The sequence below is a fragment of the Prunus mume genome, linkage group LG3, assembly GCF_029339155.1.
Source record: "Prunus mume cultivar Tortuosa linkage group LG3, ASM2933915v1, whole genome shotgun sequence".
Taxonomy (NCBI): Eukaryota; Viridiplantae; Streptophyta; class Magnoliopsida; order Rosales; family Rosaceae; genus Prunus; species Prunus mume.
In genome coordinates this window covers 10270826-10291083 of record NC_142700.1, presented here as the reverse complement: position 1 = coordinate 10291083, position 20258 = coordinate 10270826, and the positions used below count along the sequence as shown (strand labels likewise).

The 20258-nt window shown below is 35.3% G+C and overlaps 2 protein-coding genes, 1 long non-coding RNA gene and 1 pseudogene across 3 annotated transcripts; 3 read left to right on the top strand and 1 right to left on the bottom strand.

Annotated features, from left to right (window-relative positions):
• Positions 1 to 1196, bottom strand: LOC148918691 (uncharacterized). The gene is made up of 2 exons (XR_016124967.1): positions 905 to 1196; positions 1 to 689 (listed from the first exon to the last, which is right to left on the bottom strand). It is a non-coding gene; the product is annotated as an uncharacterized LOC148918691 (long non-coding RNA).
• Positions 1197 to 8508: 7312 nt separating this feature from the next.
• On the top strand, positions 8509 to 10217 carry LOC103325684 (akuammiline synthase 1-like). Its single transcript, XM_008227864.2, has one exon. It carries the CDS (start codon positions 8609 to 8611, stop codon positions 10034 to 10036), a length of 1428 nt encoding a protein of 475 aa, XP_008226086.2. The 5' UTR covers positions 8509 to 8608; the 3' UTR covers positions 10037 to 10217.
• A 3604-nt stretch (positions 10218 to 13821) lies between these two features.
• Positions 13822 to 14034, top strand: LOC148918690 (SEED MATURATION PROTEIN 1-like; annotated as a pseudogene).
• Positions 14035 to 17637: 3603 nt separating this feature from the next.
• LOC148918689 (akuammiline synthase 1-like) lies at positions 17638 to 19323 on the top strand. The gene has a single exon (XM_089049480.1). It carries the CDS (start codon positions 17721 to 17723, stop codon positions 19143 to 19145), a length of 1425 nt encoding a protein of 474 aa, XP_088905606.1. The 5' UTR covers positions 17638 to 17720; the 3' UTR covers positions 19146 to 19323.
• Positions 19324 to 20258: the final 935 nt, after the last annotated feature.

Sequence of the window (20258 nt, the reverse complement as noted above, 5' to 3'; positions counted from 1 at the left end):
TTAAAGGATAATACAACAATACAACAACTTAAAGGATAATACAACAATACAACAACTTAAAGGATAATACAACAATACAACAATACAACATATGGCAAAGGTGTTTCAATTGCTTCCTAATGGTTTTCATCATTTAACCAATCCGTATTGCTAGGTCCGTCGTCATTGAAAAGTTTTTTCCTCATGACATCTCTTCTTCGTTGCTTCCAATAAGCCTTTGTTTCGGGAGACATATGGCTCGTATCCATAGCCATGATTTTAATCTCTCTATCCTCTATGTCTTTTTCTTGTGCCATTTGTTGTTGGAGAACAAATGCTTCCTCTCGTGCCTTGTCCATTTCATCTCTTTTCAAGTCTCTCTCCATTCTTAGTGAGGCGCTCTTAGCTATATGCTCCAATAATTGTACACAATCATTGGTCGAAGTGGCCCCTCTCTTGGCCTTTGCCGCCTTTCTCCCAATAGGTCTTGGCGGACGTGGCACAAATGGTGACTCCGTTTCCATTGGGGAGTCCAATGGAGAATCGGTTGATGTTGAATCGTGGAGTGGCGTCTCATTCATCACAACCGGCGGACCGGTGGGAATAATTTTGAATCTCGAACAATCCTTCACAATTTCCCAACATTGGAAATGCACGAAACTTTTTTTGCCTTGCCCCATGGCACCGAACCACATTTGTGCTTGTACCATCTATTAAAAATAAATAATTGGAAGTGCAAGAAACAAAAATTATTATGCAAGAAAATATAAACTATTTTGAAATGCAAAAATAAAATTGATTATGCAAGAAAATATAGACAAATTAAAGGTGCACCAAGAAAAAAGAAATTATGCAAGAAAAACAAATAGAATATGAAAAAAAAGTGACATTGAATTGATTAAAATGGCAATTATAAATATTTTACCTCATCGGTTAAATTTTGACCGCTTTGAATGTTCGCCTTTGCTTTTGTCAAGGCATTTCTCCATTTCCCTAACTCTTTATTAAGAAGTTTCCATCTACTAGACAACGCCATTTCGGTCCGAATAGAACCCGATCTTTGACAAAATTCTCCATGAATTTTGCTCCACATGTGATGAAACTTCATCTCATTACCCGTGATAGGGTCATGACTAATGTTCACCCAAGATTGACACAACGCAATATCTTCATTCGTTGACCACGAGCCTCCGACTTCAATAGAAGATGCCATTTGTTTTTTTATACAAATGGAAAGTAGTAGAAAGAGAGTAAAAAATATTTGAAGGAGAAGAGTTTGTATGGAGAATTGGTGTGGAAGTGAAAAATGTGAGTGGAGATGAACAAAAAAATTGGAAGGAGAAAAGTTTGTATGAAGAATTGGTGTGGAAAGTGAATAATGTGAGTAAAGAGTAAAAAATATGGGATGGAGAAGAAATTGTATGAAGATTTTAGTGTGGAAAGTAAATACAATGGTTAGGTATTTATAGAGAAAAAATACAGAATTTTTGGGTATTTTTTAAAAAAAAATTCAGATTTTTTTCGATTTTTTTCGATTTTTTTTGCAATTTTTAGCCAAAAAACGAGGACCGTCGGATGTCTGGAAAAATTCAATCGGAGAGTCCCGGCGCGCCACGTGGCACCCGCCCGTTGGCGCTGTCGACGTCGCTGGCGTCACGCCGACGCGGTAATTCAAATTTTTTACGTTGGCGCGTGTAATTCACGCGCCAACGGTAAAAATTTGAATTACCGTCGGCGTGACGCCAGACGCCACCAACTCGGCTTCAGCCCGGGCAAGACTTGCCCTTGGGCTTCCTCGGGCTCGTGGGACCCGCCACCAAACGGGCTCCGGGCCCTGCGCTGACTCAACTCGGGCTGCGTCGGGCAGCCTTTCCCCCCTGGCCCGAAGAGCGCTGGAGATGCTCTAATGTCACTTTAAGTTGGTAGTGTGTTTTTGTCTCTCTTCTTTCTTTCTCAATCCAGGAGGGTTGGGGAAGAAGAGATGTCTTAATGGAGAACGCTATGTTAGTTTGGCATGTCATCTATGTATCGAACACAATTTTTTGTTTCCTTATTTGGTTGGCACAAATGGGATGGGGGCTTATTTTCGACCATTGTGAATGACTATTAACAATTGAAAGTTATTGAGAAAAAGGTAATTTTCTCAAAGAAAGCAGAAGTTTGTCATGACCAAGCATCAATATTCATGATAAGCCATTGTAAAGATACACCAGAGCTTGCAAATAAAAGAACAGAACGTGCAGCAAGCCCAATGTACACTAACTCGTAGAGGCGAGATTCAATCTTGACCGTTATTTTTGACTCGGGGTGCAAGCATTCATCTTGGCCATTCATTAGGAGAGAGTTGAAGTTCAACTATATACTTGTCACCCTCATCTTAAACCAATCTGCCCTTTATTGATACAGTAATGAAAGAATATCAATACGTGGTATTCTTTTCAGATCTGCAATCTTACACCAATCTGTCTATATGTGACATTAAAAATCAAAATTGAGGGGCTAACCTTGCCGTTCTTCACGACATTGGAGTTTCAGTAGAGTTGTACCGCAGAACTGATGGTGTTTCGGTGGAGTTGTCACAGCCTTAGGGTTTGCATATCTGATTCTGATGGGGTTTACAAAGAAATTATGCGGAGGTCTGTGTAGAACATGTGAAATTTTAATATTGGTTTATTATGTTATTTGAATAAAATGTGTGTGAAATTAAAATGTGTGTGTGTGATGGGTTCAGGTAAGTAAGGGTAATTTAGGAAGAAGTGATGGGTGTAGAGAATAATTTTAGATTTCACTAAAACTTTACGGGGTGTAAAGAGTGTGTGGGGTCAAAAGAGAGGATTGTTGGGTTCAAATCAAATATGATAATTAATGTCCCACAAATCAATAACGTTTTGGTTTTACAAATCCATAATTTACCTTATTTATGTTTTAGGGGTATAATTGGAATAAAAAAAATAATTAAATAAAATGTGAACATCAATAAATAAAAAAGACATGTAATCTTATGTGGCGCAAAAGTCAAAGGACTTAGATCAACAACAGCTTTTACGTGGATTGCACCTAACATCTCTCATAAGAACTGGACTTATGCCAAATTTTCTATATTTTTAAATCAAGCATTCATCTTGGCCATTCATTAGGAGAGAGTTTGAAGTTCAGCTATACACTTGTCACCCTCATCTTAAACCAATCGGTTCTTATTGTCACAAAAAACTTACAACCTAACGCTTCAAGTCTTACGTCTTGCTTTACAGAATCAAAAACGCGTCACCTCTACATCTCTCCTTTCAAAACATTGGTATTGCTCTCTTATTTCCTTCTACCATCTCAATATTAAAGTTTGTTGGCCAATTGATATTTTGGGAAAACCTGTCAAATAGGACTTTTAATGTAACGTTGTTCTCCAATGGATCCATGAATCATGATGTGGATATATCATCTTGACATGGTGTCAATACCAATCTATCTTTATCTGCAATCTTACAGCAAAAAGCAATGGCAGATCTATATATGTCCAGAGAGAATCTGTCCGCAAGTATTTAAAGCCTAGCTAAAAGAATCTCTCAGCTTTTATTATTATTATTTTTTTTTTTTGGGTCTGAAGTATCTCTCACCTTAAGGACAGCATACCATTTTGATGTATAGAGGGTAATCTTAAGGATTATTAGCAGTGGCGAAGCCAAGATTTTATGTGTGTGGAGGCCTCTTATAAATTATAAAGAATCAAAAATTCGAACTCACAATACATACGAAAAATAGTATATATATATATCACATATGTCAAGAATTATATTGCTTATTGGTTGCAATCATAATTGTCCTCGACAAAGGGATAGACAAGGAGATAGACAAAGAGTAGTGATTTAGCAAATATCTTTAAAGTTTTTCCCCCCATTAAACCCAATAGAAAGAAAAAATCAAAATTTCACAAACTAAAAAAAACCTTAGGTCCCTTCATGCATCATATCATACATGAAAAATGTTTTATGTAAAAACATTGACTAAGTATGAAAAATGGTTTTTCAGAATAATCATTTTCTCAAGATAATTTTTGGCGGTTTTTATTCCTTACACATCAAATAAGAAAACTTGATTTTATGGGATTTTAGTATGAAATATATATTGACATAATGAGACATCATTTTTAGCCTAAATCATTTTTTGCACTAAAACCGATTTTTCATATTTTGACTTGGTGGGAATTTGATTTTTTAGTATTTTTATTTGAATCCAAATAGGGGGTACTTTCTTATTTACATTGTAAACTTAAGTAAATAGAGTAATATAAAAATAAATGAAACTAAAAGGACAAAGACATTTACGTGTGGCTCCGCCCGTGATTATTAGTGTCACAAAAAAAGTTAGAGACAAAATGTGATAATTTCGCAAACCTCATAAACCATTTTTGTGATTAAAAACAAGCCTTACTTGTATCATTGGTGCCATTTGCCTTCTTTCGGGAAATATGTGATAAGTGTGATATATGTACTAGTGTTCTAATGTCAAATAATCTTAGATAATTGAATGATATTTATGTTGTTGGACTATGAATTAGAATTATTGTTGATTGTTCACCTTTATGTTTACAAAACATGAATATTCGCCCAAATGTGTTTCCAAAACATAAATATTCGGCAATATAAACATGACAAGAAAATATTATTTAACACCTATTATTTATACAAGTAAGGGGGGAAATGGAGATATCTTCAGACAAGTTCATATGCCAGAAATTGGTAGTGCTATAATGTAACCTTTCTTACCAAGTTCATGACATTCTTGCACTAGTAAAAAATCACTCTTGTGTGACCAAATTTTGCACGATGAAAAATTATTCGTTGCTCAAAGTCACTTTTTGAGTGACAAAACAATAAACTTCGTCGCGCAAAGTCCTTATAAAAATAAAAAAAATTAAAAAAAAATTAAAAATCTTTGCATGGCATAATCCAAACATTTCGTCGCCTAAACCAATTTATTTTTGTTTTTTATTTTGTATGCATAACACTTAAGAAATTAAATGGTATATATATTTTTATTAAGTAGCTTTAAATTTATTATTTTAGATCGGATCGGATTTTTGTTAGAAAAATATATTATTGTTGTTCGGATTGGGTTTTTGTTAGAAAATATATTTTTTAAATTGACGATCGAATTAGTTCATTGTATTCATATAGGGTCAAAGAGTGTAGCTGTAAAAAATTATTAAAATCGGAGTTAAATAACCGTTAAATCGTGATTTTTCATTTATAATCGTCGAAAAGTTTTGTCCCATTACTTGATCTCTGAATGTTTTTTTTTTCCGATTTTTGGCGTATATGATCTCGAAGTATAAAAAAATAAGTTTGACGGTTGGATCGTTGAAACTAGTTTCGTAGAATGCGTATGCCATCAAAACAATATATTCACTAACAATTAAGAGTTTATTTATACTTTTGTTAAATATAACATAAGATTTTGTGGTATCTACTAGTGTAAATACTTTAAATTGAAGATCAAATTCAGTCATTGTATTCATATAGGGTAAAGGAGTGTAGCGGTAAAACATTATCAAAATCGGAGTTAAAATAACTGTTATATCATGATTTTTCATTTATAACCGTCGAAAAGTTTTGTCCCGTTACTTGATCTCTGAACGGTTATTTTTTCTGATTTTTGGCGTATGTGATCTCAAAGTATAAACAAACAAGTTTGACGGTTGGATCGTTGAAACTAGTTTCATAGAATGCGTATGCCATCAAAACAATATATTCACTAACAATTAAGAGTTTATTTATACTTTTGTTAAATATAACATAAGATTTTGTGGTATCCACTAGTGTAAATATTTTAAATTGAAGATCAAATTCAGTCATTGTATTCATATAGGGTAAAGGAGTGTAGCAGTAAAAAATCATCAAAATCGGAGTTAAAATAACCGCTAAATCATGATTTTTCATTTATAACCGTCGAAAAGTTTTGTCCCGTTACGTGATCTTTGAACGTTCATTTTTTCCAATTTTTGGCGTATATGATCTCAAAGTATAAACAAACAAGTTTGACGGTTGGATCGTTGAAACTAGTTTCGTAGAATGCGTATGCCATCAAAACAATATATTCACTAATAATTAAGAGTTTATTTATACTTTTGTTAAATATAACATAAGATTTTGTGGTATCCACTAGTATAAATATTTTAAATTGATGATCGAATTAGTTCATTGTATTCATACAGGGTCAAGGAGTGTTGCGGTAAAAAATCATCAAAATCGAAGTTAAAATAACCGTTAAATCGTGATTTTTCATTTATAACCGTTGAAATTTTTTGTCCCGTTACTAGGTCTCTTAATGTTTTTTTTTTTGTGATTTTTGGGGTATAGATCTTGAAGTATATACAAACAAATCTGACAGTTGGATCGTTGAATGGTGTGTGTGTGTATATATATATATATTTACTTATTAAGTAGCTTTAAATTTATTTATTTTGTACGTATAACAATTAAGAAATTGAATAGTATATACATTTATTAAGTAGCTTTAACCTTATTTATAGCAATTATTTTTATAAATATCATGCTGCGAACCAATTTTTCATCTCTCAAAAGTTTGCGCGACCAACAGTTCGTCGCGCAAAACTCTAAAAATTTGGGTGGGTACCAAAAATGGGATGCGGAATATTTTTAGACTTTGCACGACCAATATGTATTTTTAAATCGCGCAAAATTTCAAAATTTGGCTGGTACCAGAAATGGGACGTGGAATTTTATATTTTTTTACTTTATGCGACCAATATATATTTTCCGTCGCAAAAAATTTAAGTACCAAAAATGGGACACATGAATTTTTTTAGACTTTGCGCGACCAATATGTATTTTTCATCGCCAAAAATTTCAAAATTTGGCGGTACCAAAAATAGGGACGGGATTTTTTTTTTTGACTTTTGCGAGCAATATATTTCGTCGCAAAACTTTGCGCTACAATACTCCAATATTTTTCAAATCACGCAAAGTGATACGTTTTTAAAATGAAAATAACTCCTCCACCATTTTCTCAATGTCTTTCTCTACTCTTACCTCTCCTCTCTCTTTCCCTCTCCCCAAATCCCACTATTTCTCTCACACTCACTCCTTTCACTTAATCTCTCATCATCTCTCTCTTCATTATCTCTCACTCTGTCATCTCTCTTTTCACTATCTCTCACTCTCTCATCTCTCTATCACTATCTTGTCTTATTCTCTCACACTCACTTCTCTCTCTCATTCTCACTCACTCTCAATCTTGCCAAAATGTATATTCTCTCCTAATTTTAAATTTTTTTCATTAATATGTGTTTTTGGAGTTTGTTTTGAGTTTGTGTGGGGTTTGGGGTTGAGTAAAGGGGAGGGATTGGAGTTTGGGTTGGATTTGTGGTATAACAATTTTAGGGGAGATTATCCCTTTTTTTTTTTGGTTATCTGACCTTCTTTTTTTTGTGTAGGGAATCATCGAGACTTTAACAGCTAAAGTCGAGGATTAGGAAGCTATCAAAACATATCCTCCGCCACTACCACCACAATACACTTGTATTAGGATTTTATTATTACTTTGTTAATTTATGTGTACATTTTGAATATTATATATATATATATTTATTGGATAATTTGATCACTATTTTTCATATGTAATTTTATTTTGAATATGTCAATTTAAATTAAAGTAATTAAAAAATATCATACAATTAAATTAAATTTAAAAAGTAAAAATATGAATAAATTAATATAATTAAATTAATATCAATTTAAATTAAAGTAACGAAAAAAATCTTACAATTAAATTAAATTTTAAAAGTAAAAATTCGAAATAATTAATATTAAAGAAATAATAAAACAAAAAGTCAAAAACCAAAATATTTCGTCGCGCAAATATTTGTGCGACATTAGTATTCGTCGCGCAAAACTTTAAAAATTTGGGCGGGTACAAAAATGGGACGCTGAATTTTTATTTTTTTCGTCTCGCAAAGTCGCTTTGAGCGCCAATGAAAAATCTTAAATCGCGCAAAGTCTTTCTTCACGATCTTTGCGCGACGGATTCTGCACGACGAAATTTCTGTCGAGCTGAAATTTGTGCGACTACAATGTATTTTGCGTGACGAAATTCTCTTCGTCGCGCAAAGTGTAAAATGTAGTAGTGTTGAGATATAGATATTTAGCTAGCTGTCAATTTAATACCAAAAGTTAGGAACATGTGTTATAGAAACAATGAACATGTGTTATAAGTGACAATGTGTTATAGAAACAATGGAAGATGTGAATCCGTCGGCAACCATTTAAATCCCACCAAACACTTTAATAAACCAAACCATCTAGCAACTCTTGTACTATGAGAGCCTCTAAATCCTAGACAAAAGAATCTGTCAGCTTTTTTTTTTGGTTGGAAGAATCTCTGCGCTAGAGCCACCAATCAAAACTACGAGTCTCGTCTTCATAAAATCCCACCTAACTAAACTAATCACTCACAGAAGAAGTTGGCATACTATACTAATTTATGTTATTCCTTGCAGATCCTTTCTTTTGCCTATAAAGAGCAGTAAGATGGCCACAGACTCGATATAGCCTACAGCAAACGGTCATATTGGTTTAATTTGGAGCTAGATATAGCCTATAGCAAACAAAGTAAGATGGCCACAGACTTGATCAAGGTTGAAATCATTGAGAGGCAAACAGTTAAACCATCATCCCCAACTCCTCATTCCTCGAGAACCACACAGCTCTCTGTTTTGGATCAGATGGTTCTTAGTCACGTTTACTTCCCAACGCTTCTCTTCTATTCTGGCAACAATAATATTACGGGTTCAGGAGGTGGAGCTACTTCTACAGGCATGGAGGCCATGAGGATGAAGGAGAGAGATTATTGTCAGCATCTAATTCGGTCATTAGCTAAAACTCTCACTCACTTCTACCCTCTAGCAGGAAGATTGAGTAAAGGCAATGACATGATCCAATGCACTGATGATGGAGCTGAGTTCGTGACGGCCCGAGTCAAATGTTCCTTATCGCAGATTTTTGAACATCCAGATCCCGAGATGCTAACAGGGCTCGTCCCAGCAATTGGTCAACCTGACTGTGATGATGATGGTGTTTCCACGAGGCTCCCGTTGCTTGCTGTGCAAGCCAACTTGTTCGAGTATGGAGGAATAGCAATAGGGTTGAATTTTTCACATAAGGTTGTTGATGGCATCACAGCTAGCGCCTTCATCAGTTGTTGGGCCAAAACAGCCCTTGATTCTGTTGGTGACGATGATCAGGTACCCTTCATGGTCCCAAAATTTGATGCTGCGTCTTATTTTCCACCACTAGATTTCTTAAACTCATCACAGCCATCATCAGCCGAGCTGGTGGGCATCATTAAACAAGACAAGTGCATAACAAAGAGATTTGTGTTTGATGCCTCAAAGATTGCCACCCTCCAATCAAATTTGGCCAGCGCTTTGGCACCTCATGCACCGACACGAGTCCTTGTAGTTTCGGCACTCATTTGGAAATGTGCAATGGAAGCATCATCCAAATCATCAAACATACCACCATCTTCGTTCCTACTAACTATGGACTTGCGTAGATGGTTTGAGCCACCCTTGCCACAAAACTTGGCTGGGAACGTTGTTGGTATTTTAGTAGTCACCGCAACAGCATCATTAAAGGGTCAAGAAGAGAGTAATGAGACAATAGATCTAAAAGACTTGGTTGCCAAACTCAGTAAAGGTATTGCACAACAGAAAGAAACTTATCCTACAAAACTACCATTTGATTCTAATGAGGCATTGCAAAGGGCTCGAGAATATGAAAAATTGAGAGGGAATGTTGACATGTACCATTTATGCTCTGGAATTTGGTGTAGGTTTCCGTTTTATGAAGCCGATTTTGGATGGGGAAAGCCGACATGGGTAAGCGTTCCTAGTATTGGTTGTAAGGATGCGTTTTATCTGATTGATAAAAGAGATGGCAAGGGAATAGAAGCATTGTTGAGTTTGAGTGAAGAAATCATGGAGCATTTTGAAAGCAATCCGGAGCTTCTTAAATATGCTTCTGTAAATCCAAGGGTCATGTAGCACTATGTGTTAAGGTCGGAGTTTGGTCGGAGTTTAATTAGTATTGTTGTGTTGTAAGAATAATTATTTTCATTGCGCTAGCTGTGAGAATAATCACTTTCGATTGTTTTGTGAGAAGATGGTTATTGAATTTTTTGTCTTCATGAAAAGAAATATAATCAAATAAATATTATATTGCTCATATTATTATGCCTCATTGGTTGTGAGAAAACTAAGGTCCGTTTGGTTCATGGAATGAATTTGAGGGGAAATCATTTTCCATGTCATTCCCCAAGGAATGGGAATGGAAGATTCCTTTCCCACGTTTGGTAATGCTGGGAAAGTAACCGGGAAATATCACTTTATTTCCTTTTCCATATTTGTTTTGAGTAGAAATAGAAAACAAAGTTTGTATAAATTTCAATTATACCCATATTAAATCAAATAAAAAAAGAATGCATTTAATGATATATTATAATTCTAAATTGTTAATGAGGATAAAATGGTCATAAAACATATGTATTTAATGTTAGCTCATTTTCCCAAAATTTCCCATGAAAAGGGAAAACAAAACCCAAGTTGGGAGGATGGCTTCACTTTCCCCCCTATTTTCCCATGAGCCAGATGAAGATTTCCCATACCTAGACTTACCAAACATGGGAAAGCAATTGATTTCCCATTCCCAAGTCTCCTTTCCCATGAACCAAATGGGGCCTAAAGATCTTACTGATAAACGAGAAAGAAAAATCTATAATTGTTGTATAATAAACAAATGGTGCTGGAATATAAAGGCTGCACATAAAGTAAATAAGATATAATATTTGACAAGGTTCGGCAAGTTGTGCCTACGTCCTCGGAGGGCATCTACACTAACCTTTTCAGTATGTAAAATAATAAGGCTATTAAAGGAATATAACTTTGGTGTTTACACTCTCATTGGCTCACTATTTTTCTCTCTGGGACAATTTCTCTCTGCTCTCTTTTCTCTCCTCTCGCTCTCCTATATCTTCCTTCTCTGCCTAGGCTCTTTTTTTCTTTCTTTTTTTCTCTCTCTAGAGGTCTCTACTAGAAGCCTGAAGATTATTGCCTCAATTTATGGATGGATGGTATAGGCTTCACAACCATAACATTTACGCCTTGCTGTATGTAAATAGTGCGTGAGACAAAAAGTCTTCAACTCTCCGTAAAACTTGGTGTTTCACTTCCAACATTGTTTTTCACTTTCAACATATGGGTCATCCCCATTTACAACAATAATGACACGTTTACTAAAATCGAAATAAGGACTTGGAGAGTGATATCTTAATGCTCTCCTTTGTTGCAAACCTATCAAGAGGTTCGTGTTAGTGTTATCTAAACAACCCTACAATTATCTTACAAGTCTTTATTATTATTATTTTTTTGATACAAGCGATAACCTACTTTAAACTAATCTAAATTATGGCGGGGGATTCGAACTCGGGTGCAGAGTGAGGAGCGCATTCACTCTTGTCAACTTGTCTAAGTCAATATCTGCTTACATGTCCTTATTAGTTGAAAGCCCTCAAACATTTTTTGGTACACAAAAGTTTGAAAATAACAATAAAGAAAATCCATTATAAGAAACCAAGGCTTAGTGCCCATTTGGCATTGCTTATTTGGAGCAGAAATCACTTATTTTGAAAGTTGTCCTCCATCTACATGTTTGGTAAATGAAACATAAATCTGCTTTCAAGCATAATTGTTGTCGCTGATAGCTATTTGGAGAAGCAGGTAAATGGGTGATTATATTTCCGCTTATGCGGAAAGCGGGTGAGAAACCAGTGGTGTTTTAATGAAGTTTCCTAAAATGCCCAAATTAACCTCTTTAATTTTTAGATATTACTTCCATGGTCCTTGTACTTTTCCCATGCGTTTTATGAATCTCTCCTCCTTCCTCATTTTTTTTTCTTCTTCTTATCTTCTTTAATTTTCACAGACCAAAACTTTACTTTTCTTCTTTAATTTTCGCAAAACCCACATCTAACAATATCTTCACACTTTTCTTCTATAACGTTAGCAAGACCCAGATTTAAGGATGAGCCGCATAATTTTTCTCTAGGATTCACACTGCACTTCACACTTTTTTTTTGGGGTTGTTTCTGGGTGATATTTATGTCATTCTGTTTTGGTTTTTATTACGTCTTTTCAGTTTATATCTTGGTGATGTTTCTCTGTCATTCTGTTTTGGTTTTGATGTGTCTCTTTTATTTATTTATTTATTTTTTGGTGTACAGAATGAAACCTTCATTATATAACTCCCAAAAGGTTTGAGAAAACAGTATGAAACTAGCAACCCAAAACACTGCATAATCATGTACATAAACCAGAAGAGACTCAGATAATTTTTTTTATAAAAAAAACCTGGAAGAGACCAAATCTCCCAGACAATCATCATCAATTTGTTTTGCTCTTTTAATTTCTAAATTAACTTAAAAATAAAAGAAAAGGAATGCATATATTCAATAAAAGCAAGTAGGAGTAGAAATTAAAAGAGTAGAAGAAATTGATAATGATGGGCGTGGAGTATACTCGACGGGACTCGATGGGAATTGACAATTAATTTGGAATTGGCTGTTGGATATGGAGATATAAACAAAATTATTAATGGACATATGTTCAGTTTTGTAATTGGTCATGACATTTGGAGATATTACGTATGTTGGAGAGATATTGCTATATGAATAATGACTTCATTACTTTATAATTGAAACATAGTTAACAAAAGAATTGTACAAGTCAAAGTGAAAGTGTTATTGCTCCGAAAAAATAAGTGAAAGTGTGATTTTCACTAATCTCTAGAAAGGAAAAAAAATTGTTAACATTATGTCCTTTTTTGTCATTAAACACAATCATTGCACTTTTACGCATAATTTTACCAAACACTCATAAATTGATTTTTGTATTAACAGCAATTTTACTATTTAGTTTACCAAACACTAAACTGTTTTCCTTTATAACTGATTTCTCTCACAGCAAATCTCAAATTAATCCTATGACTAGAGATGGCATTATGATCTTATATAACTTGATACCAAGCATTAGTTTATTTAGGGGTGGGCAAGGTCCAGTTTGAACCTGTTCTTACTCAAATCTGATATCGAAACTTATCACTGTTCATCGGGCCAGTTCGGTCCTGTTTTTATGAAACCTGAAAAGAATATCCGAACCAACTCAGGCCGATTCAAATCCGGTTCAGTTCTGGTTTTTTCAGTTTGGACCGGATACTAAGCCCAACTATTTTCTTACATTTTTTTCCAGCAGAGGAACAAATACACAATAAAACTTTTGTTGCCTCGTCTTCCTCACCTCAAATCCATCTCATCTTCATTAATAAATCGGCCAGCGAGAGAGAGAGAAGAGGATTAAAAAATGATTGAGAAGAGGGAAGAAAGGGAGGAGAGATATGAAGGTTTGGAAAAAATAAAGAGGAAGAAGAGATGACAGAAAGAGAGTGCAAATTTTGAGACACGCATGCGTCTTATTTATTCTAAAGTTGATGTGTGAGAATTGATCTTAGCCATTTGTTCTAAAGTTGAGGGATATCAAAGCTTGATCTTGACCATTAAGATTTTTGACTTTGGCAGAGTAAGGATTGATCTTGGCAATTCATCAAGAGAGAAGAGGGTTTCACAGGTGAAGGCAGAAGCAAGACCACGTGTCCAGTTTAATTATACGCTTATCACTCCCATCTTAAGCCAATCTGCCACGTATTGATTCAAAGCAGAGCTTATAAATTAAATGAAAGCATATGAAAACCGTACACAGGGTTAGCTCATGTAGTGAAAATGGCGAAGAGAAAAGATTACATGAAGTATAGGACTTCACAAGCGAAGCTAAACGAGGATGAGGCTGTGAGGGTTACATAATACAAGCATGGGACGTCTCTTGAGGGAGGCAAAATTGCTAATTCTGAGCCTGTGGATCTATTTTCTAGTGCTCATTATATTCCCAAGGCTCCGGCTCATCATATTCATGATGAAGAATCTAATCACAACTAGTCCCCAGATGAAACCCCCAAATGTCAAAAGGTTCGTGTTAGTGTTATCTTAAAAACCTTACAATTCTTTATTTTTGCTTTTTTTATTTTATTTTTTATGGGTGCTGATTTTCCTATTCCCTTTTTGTTCACTTACACTTTCTTTTGTTTTTTAATACTTTTTATTAGAACAAAAAAGTGAATGTAAGTGGCAAAAGATAAGTGGGAATGTACAATTTCTAATAAAGGGAGTATAAGTGGACAAAATAGAAGTGGAAAAATTAGCTCCCTTATTTATAAGTGAGAATCTATTTTAAACTAATCCAAACTATAGAGAGGGGGATTCAAATTCAGATGCAGAGTGAGGAGCACATCTGCTCTAACCAACTTGACTAACTTTATATCTGCTTACATGTCCTTATTAGTTAAAAACCCTCGAACATTTTTTGGTACACAAAATTTTGAAAATAAAGAAAAGCCATTATAAGAAACCGCCTTCTTTTCATAATTACCGATGTGATCACTTTCCTATAAACTGGCCTTGGAAAATTCAAACATCACCAAAATCTTGCACTAGTTTGGTCACACAATCACAGTCTTCAACCTCCAAAAAAGAAATAACTAGCTAGACTTAGACTGAGTATTTTGGACAGAGGATACTTTGGACAGGCTATTTTCCTTTCCTTTCCTTTCCAATGAGTCTTCGGCGGTTCTTTGGTGATTAAACACTTGAGCTTTTGTTGTGAATGTGAACACCATGAAGTGACAAGTTTTCGCTCATTGGGAAAAGATGAACTTGTTTCCAATAGAAGAAGTCGTAGCAGTTGAGTCATGTATCTTGACTTGAAATATAATGAGAAATGATAAATCCTAATAGTTCTTGGAATTGTTACTTCTTTTTTATAAAGCAATAATTTAAATACAAATTTATAAATAAACCCAATCCTAGACATGTATTTATAAAAAAACCCAAGCACTATTTAAATATAGAAACGCACCTAAAATCAATCCCAAAGTCAACTTTTTGGGTGTGTTTATAAATGGGTTTTGAGTGTGTGTAATGATGGGTTTTGGGTGTGTTTATAAAGTGTTTTGGGTGTTGGGTTTTTTTATAATTTCAACCTCCATTTTGGGTGTTTTAGTGAAACTCTCATCTTAAACCAATATGCCCCGTATTGATACAATAATGAAAGAATATCAATACGTGGTATTCTTTTAGGGCCCATCTGATAATATTTTTAGAGAATGTTTTCAAAAAATGAAAAGTAGAAAATGAATTTGCATTTTCAGGATTCAAAAATGTATCTGGTAGCTTAATTTAAAAAAAACATCTTATGAAAATGAAAACCGTGAAAACGTGTTGGTAGTACAATTAAATAAAAACTTCAACAAACAATTTTTAACTTGTTGAAGAATATGAGTCCCGCATCGGAAACTTGATTAAATAAAATACAAATGATTCTACTACTAATAACACCGAGACCTTTTGTGATAAAACCTCACACCTACTGGGCTTTGTAGGTAGTAACGTTGGGAACAATATCGAGTAGTGGGCCGCTGGGGATCACCATATAGTGGGCCACACGTGGAGCCAAGTCCACATCATAGTCAATCATTTAAGCCCAACACGTGAACACCACATATTGGGTAAGGGGTAGGGATTCAAGCCCAATATGTGAACACCATATATTTGGTAAAAGGCCCAACATGTGAACACTGTATATTTGGTAAGGGTAAATGCTCAATTCAAGCCTAGTCAATCAACCATTTGATACCATGTTAAATTTCAGAGAGATGAGTCATTGGCATACTACTAACAACACCAATATTGTCCCCAACTTAACCACTTATAAAGCCCAATAGGTATGATATTTTATAGCAAAAGGCCTCAATAACATTAGTAATAGAACCATTCATTATATATTGTATTTTATTTAATCAAGGTTCCGATGTGGACTTGTATTCTTCAATATAACTTTTATTAAAATTCACCATGAAATTTATATGTGCACTATTTTTTAAAGGCATTTTTTTGTTAATGTGCCCTCTAGAAATAAAAAAAATATGTAAAAATTAGAACAACATTATAATGTAGAAGAAAAAAACTAGAATTTTATTTAGAGAACATTATTTAAAATAAAATAAAAACCTCAACCCCATCTTCCCTTAAGTCCCAGCTCTCAAAGGATATATAAGTCCAATAATAAACTGATCAAAATGCGTGCAACCCATAATAAATCAACAACTAGAATTTTAGAGAGAAGATGAAGATCTTGATAATATGCTGATGTGTGGAAATTTACACAAATAAATGAAGATCTTGATATTCATAGAGAAGAGGGCTGTACGTATCAGTTATGTTGGGCATTGTTTCACTGAACAGCTGATAAATGAAGACCCATAGATAAACACAGATGGGACGAAGGGCGAGTTGTATGTCGTGTTTTATTTTTATTTTGAGTAATGCTACACTTATCACATTTTTATCCCACATTTCTATACCACATGATGTGGCATATTCATATTATATGCCACATCAATTAAATCAATGAAGTGTATTTTAATTAAGGCAATTAGAAAAACAAATACTTGAATAAATCATAAAATAAAAGAAAATATCAAATAATTTTAATTGATGTGGCTGTCCACCTCAGCTGTCATATAAGATGGTATAAAGATGTGGTATACAAATGTGGTAAGAGTAGCATTATTCTTTTATTTTTGATCGTACTCGTAGCCATTTTCCGTGTTTTCACTTTTGCCATGAGAAGGTTGAAAACATCTTCTTCTTTTTTTTCCTAACTTAAAGCACAAATCAGAAATCGTTTTGAAAATATCATTTTCTTGTTTTATAAGGGTGAGATGACAGCCAAAAACAATTGCAAATCCTTCGCCGTCAATTTATGATTATGACCTGAGAGAATATGTCCGTAAGTATTTAAATTCCACTTAAGAGTATCCACAATGGGCTCCCTAAACTACCTCATTAGACAAATTTTAGGGAGGAATCGTAAAAATGCAACTCCAACCACGCTCCCTATCTACCTCCTAAAATAGGGAGTCCTCTATGAGCTCCTAAATCTGAGGAGAGAGAATTAACTCCTAGTGGCTCCCTATAATTTAATGTTGCTTTATTGAATGAGTATTTCAAACCTTTATTTAATGCTAACTATTTTTTATTTTATTTTTTAATGGAGATTGACCAATCAAGAAAGAGTTATAGCATTTATGACTCTCTAAATTAGGGAGTATGGTTGGAGTTGAAATTTTGTAGAGAGCTCTTAAAATAGCTTTCTTATATTTTTAGCTAAATTTTAGCTAAGAAATAGAGAGCATCATTGTGGATGCTCTAACACATTAATAACCCACCCAAAATTGTAAGTCGCAGATCGTCTTCATTAATTCCCACCTAGCACATGTAACACATTATACTATACTATAAGCCAAGCTAAAAGAATCTGGCAGCTTTAATTTGGTAGGCAGAATCTCTGAGCTAGAGCCACCAATCAAAACTACAAGTCTCGTCTTCATAAAATCCCACCTAACTAAACTAATCACTCACACAAGAATTGTAAGACTCTCTCGATCGTTATTCCATGAAGATCCTTTCTCTTGCCTATAAAGAAAGTAAGATGGCCAGAGACTTGATATATAGCAAACAGTCATATTAGTTTCTAGCGAGATATAGCCCATAGCGTACAAAGTAAGATGGCCACAGACTTGATCAAGGTTGAAATCATTGAGAGGCAAACAGTCAAACCATCATCCCCAACTCCTCATCCCTTGAGAACCCTACAGCTCTCTGTTTTGGATCAGATGCTTCCTAGTCACGTTTACTTCCCAACGATTCTCTTCTATGCCGCCAACAGTAATATTAATGGTTCAGGAGGTGGAGCTGCTTCTACAGACATGGTGGCCACGAGGATGAAGGAGAGAGATTGTTTTCAGCATCTATTTCAGTCATTAGCCAAAACTCTCACTCACTTCTACCCCTTAGCAGGAAGACTCAGTAAAGGCCATGACATCATCCAATGCACTGACGATGGAGCTGAGTTCGTGACGGCCCGAGTCAAATGTTCCTTAACGCAGATTCTTGAACGTCCAGATCTCGAGATGCTAACAGGGCTTGTCCCAGCAATTGGTCAACCTGATGGTGACGGTGTTGCCACTAGGCTCCCGTTGCTTGCGGTGCAAGCCAACTTGTTCGAGTGTGGAGGAATGGCAATAGGGTTGAATTTTTCACATAGGGCTGTTGATGGCACCACATCTAGCGCCCTCATCAGTTGTTGGGCCAAAACAGCCCTTGATGATTGTCACGATGATCAGGCACCCTTCATGGTCCCAAAATTTGATGCTGCGTCTTATTTTCCACCACTAGATTTCTTAAACTTATCACAGCCATCTCCACCCAACCTGGAGGGCATCAAGTACATAACAAAGAGGTTTGTGTTTGATGCCTCAAGGATTGCCACCCTCCAATCACATTTGTCCATTGCAACGGCACCTCATGCACCGACACGTGTCCTCGTAGTTTCAGCACTCATTTGGAAATGTGCTATGGAAGCATCATCCAAATCATCAAACATACCATTGGGGTCAAGACCATCTTCGTTCAAAATGGCTATGGACTTGCGCAGACGATTTGAGCCACCCTTCCCACAAAACTTGGGTGGGAACGTTGTTGCTAATTTAGTAGTCATCGCTACACCATCGTTATTAAAAGGGCAGGAAGAGAGTGATGATGAGACGATAGATCTAAAAGACTTGGTTGCCAAACTCAGGAAAGGGCTTGAACAGCAGAAAGAAGCTTATCCTGCAAAACTACCATTTGATTCTATTAAGGCATGGCAATGGGATCAAGAATGTCAAAAGTTGACAGGGAATGTTGACATGTACCATTTATGCCCTGGAAGTTGGTGTAGGTTTCCTTTTTATGAAGCTAATTTCGGATGGGGAAAGCCGGCATGGGTGAGCATTCCAAGTATTGGACTTAAGAATTTGGTTATTTTGATTGATACAAGAGATGGCAAGGGAATAGAAGCAATGTTGAGTGTGAGTGAAGAAATCATGGAGCATTTTGAAAGCAACCCGGAGCTGCGTAAATATGCTTCTGTAAATCCAAGGGTCATGTAGCACTAAGTGCTAATTAAGGAAGGTCTGAGTTTAGTCTAATTGCTAATGTTGTGATTCTGTTGTCAGAATAATCATTTTCAATTCTATTGTGAGAATAATATTCCAAAATCTAAGTATTAAAGTCGAGTTTAGTGTAATTAGTATTGTCATAATATGTGAGAATAATCATTTTCACTCTGATGTGCAATCTTTGGAAAATACTCTTTTTTTTTCGTGGCCAAGGATTAGTCTTTATAGTATACGTCTAGCTGTTATCCTAGCCATTTGTTCTAAAGTTGGGGACATCAAAGGTTGATCCTAACCGTCAGTCGGAGCCACTTTACAAACAATCTCTCACTGATTTATTGGCGCTGCGCTTTTTTTCTTGGCCGGGACGAGTTATAATAGAATACGTCTTGTTTATCTCGACGAAATGGGCGGAATGGCTATCGCAATTCCAAAAATATTCACGAAACTTAGAGAGCACACTACCAAAAAATAAAAATAAAAAAAGTGGCCACAGTCACCATTATTTGGTGCAATGGCAGATCTAGGATTTTTTACAGGGGTGGGCCAAATTTTTTTTTGGAAACCTATGTGATTCGGACTACAGTCGGATCCTCCACCAAAACATCCACATGCTCAAGCTGGTCAAACGACCTATTCAACATCTTCATCACAACAAAAAACCACCATCAATGCGTAAACAAAGAAACGCATGGAAAAGAAGAAGAGAGAAACAGAGACTTAATAAAACAAAAGAGAAACAAATAGAGAAGACAAAAGGAAAGAAAGAGAAAAGAAAAGTGGTGGAGACAAAGAAGAAGAACAAGAAAATAGAGAGAAGAAAGAAAAAGAAGGGAGAAATGAGAGAGAAAAGAAAGAAGAGGCGAAGGGATTAAAGAAGAAAGAGAAAGAAAATAAGAAAAAGGAAAGAGAAAACGGAGAGAGATAGAGAGAAACTTTGTGCTAAAATTTGATTTATCTAAATTTGGCTTACAAATTAGGCCTACTCTAAAAAATAGGACTGGGCTGGAGCCCACTACAACCCTCACATAGGTCCGCCCTTGATTTGGTGACATTTGGTGACTAGTGCTGAGGTAACTAGCTTTGGTAACCCTAGCATTAGTCACC

What these genes read in the sequence shown, in the direction of transcription:
- LOC148918689 (XM_089049480.1), top strand. Translation starts at nt 17,721, where the DNA reads ATGGCCACAGACTTGATCAAGGTTGAAATCATTGAGAGGCAAACAGTC.
- LOC103325684 (XM_008227864.2), top strand. Translation starts at nt 8,609, where the DNA reads ATGGCCACAGACTTGATCAAGGTTGAAATCATTGAGAGGCAAACAGTT.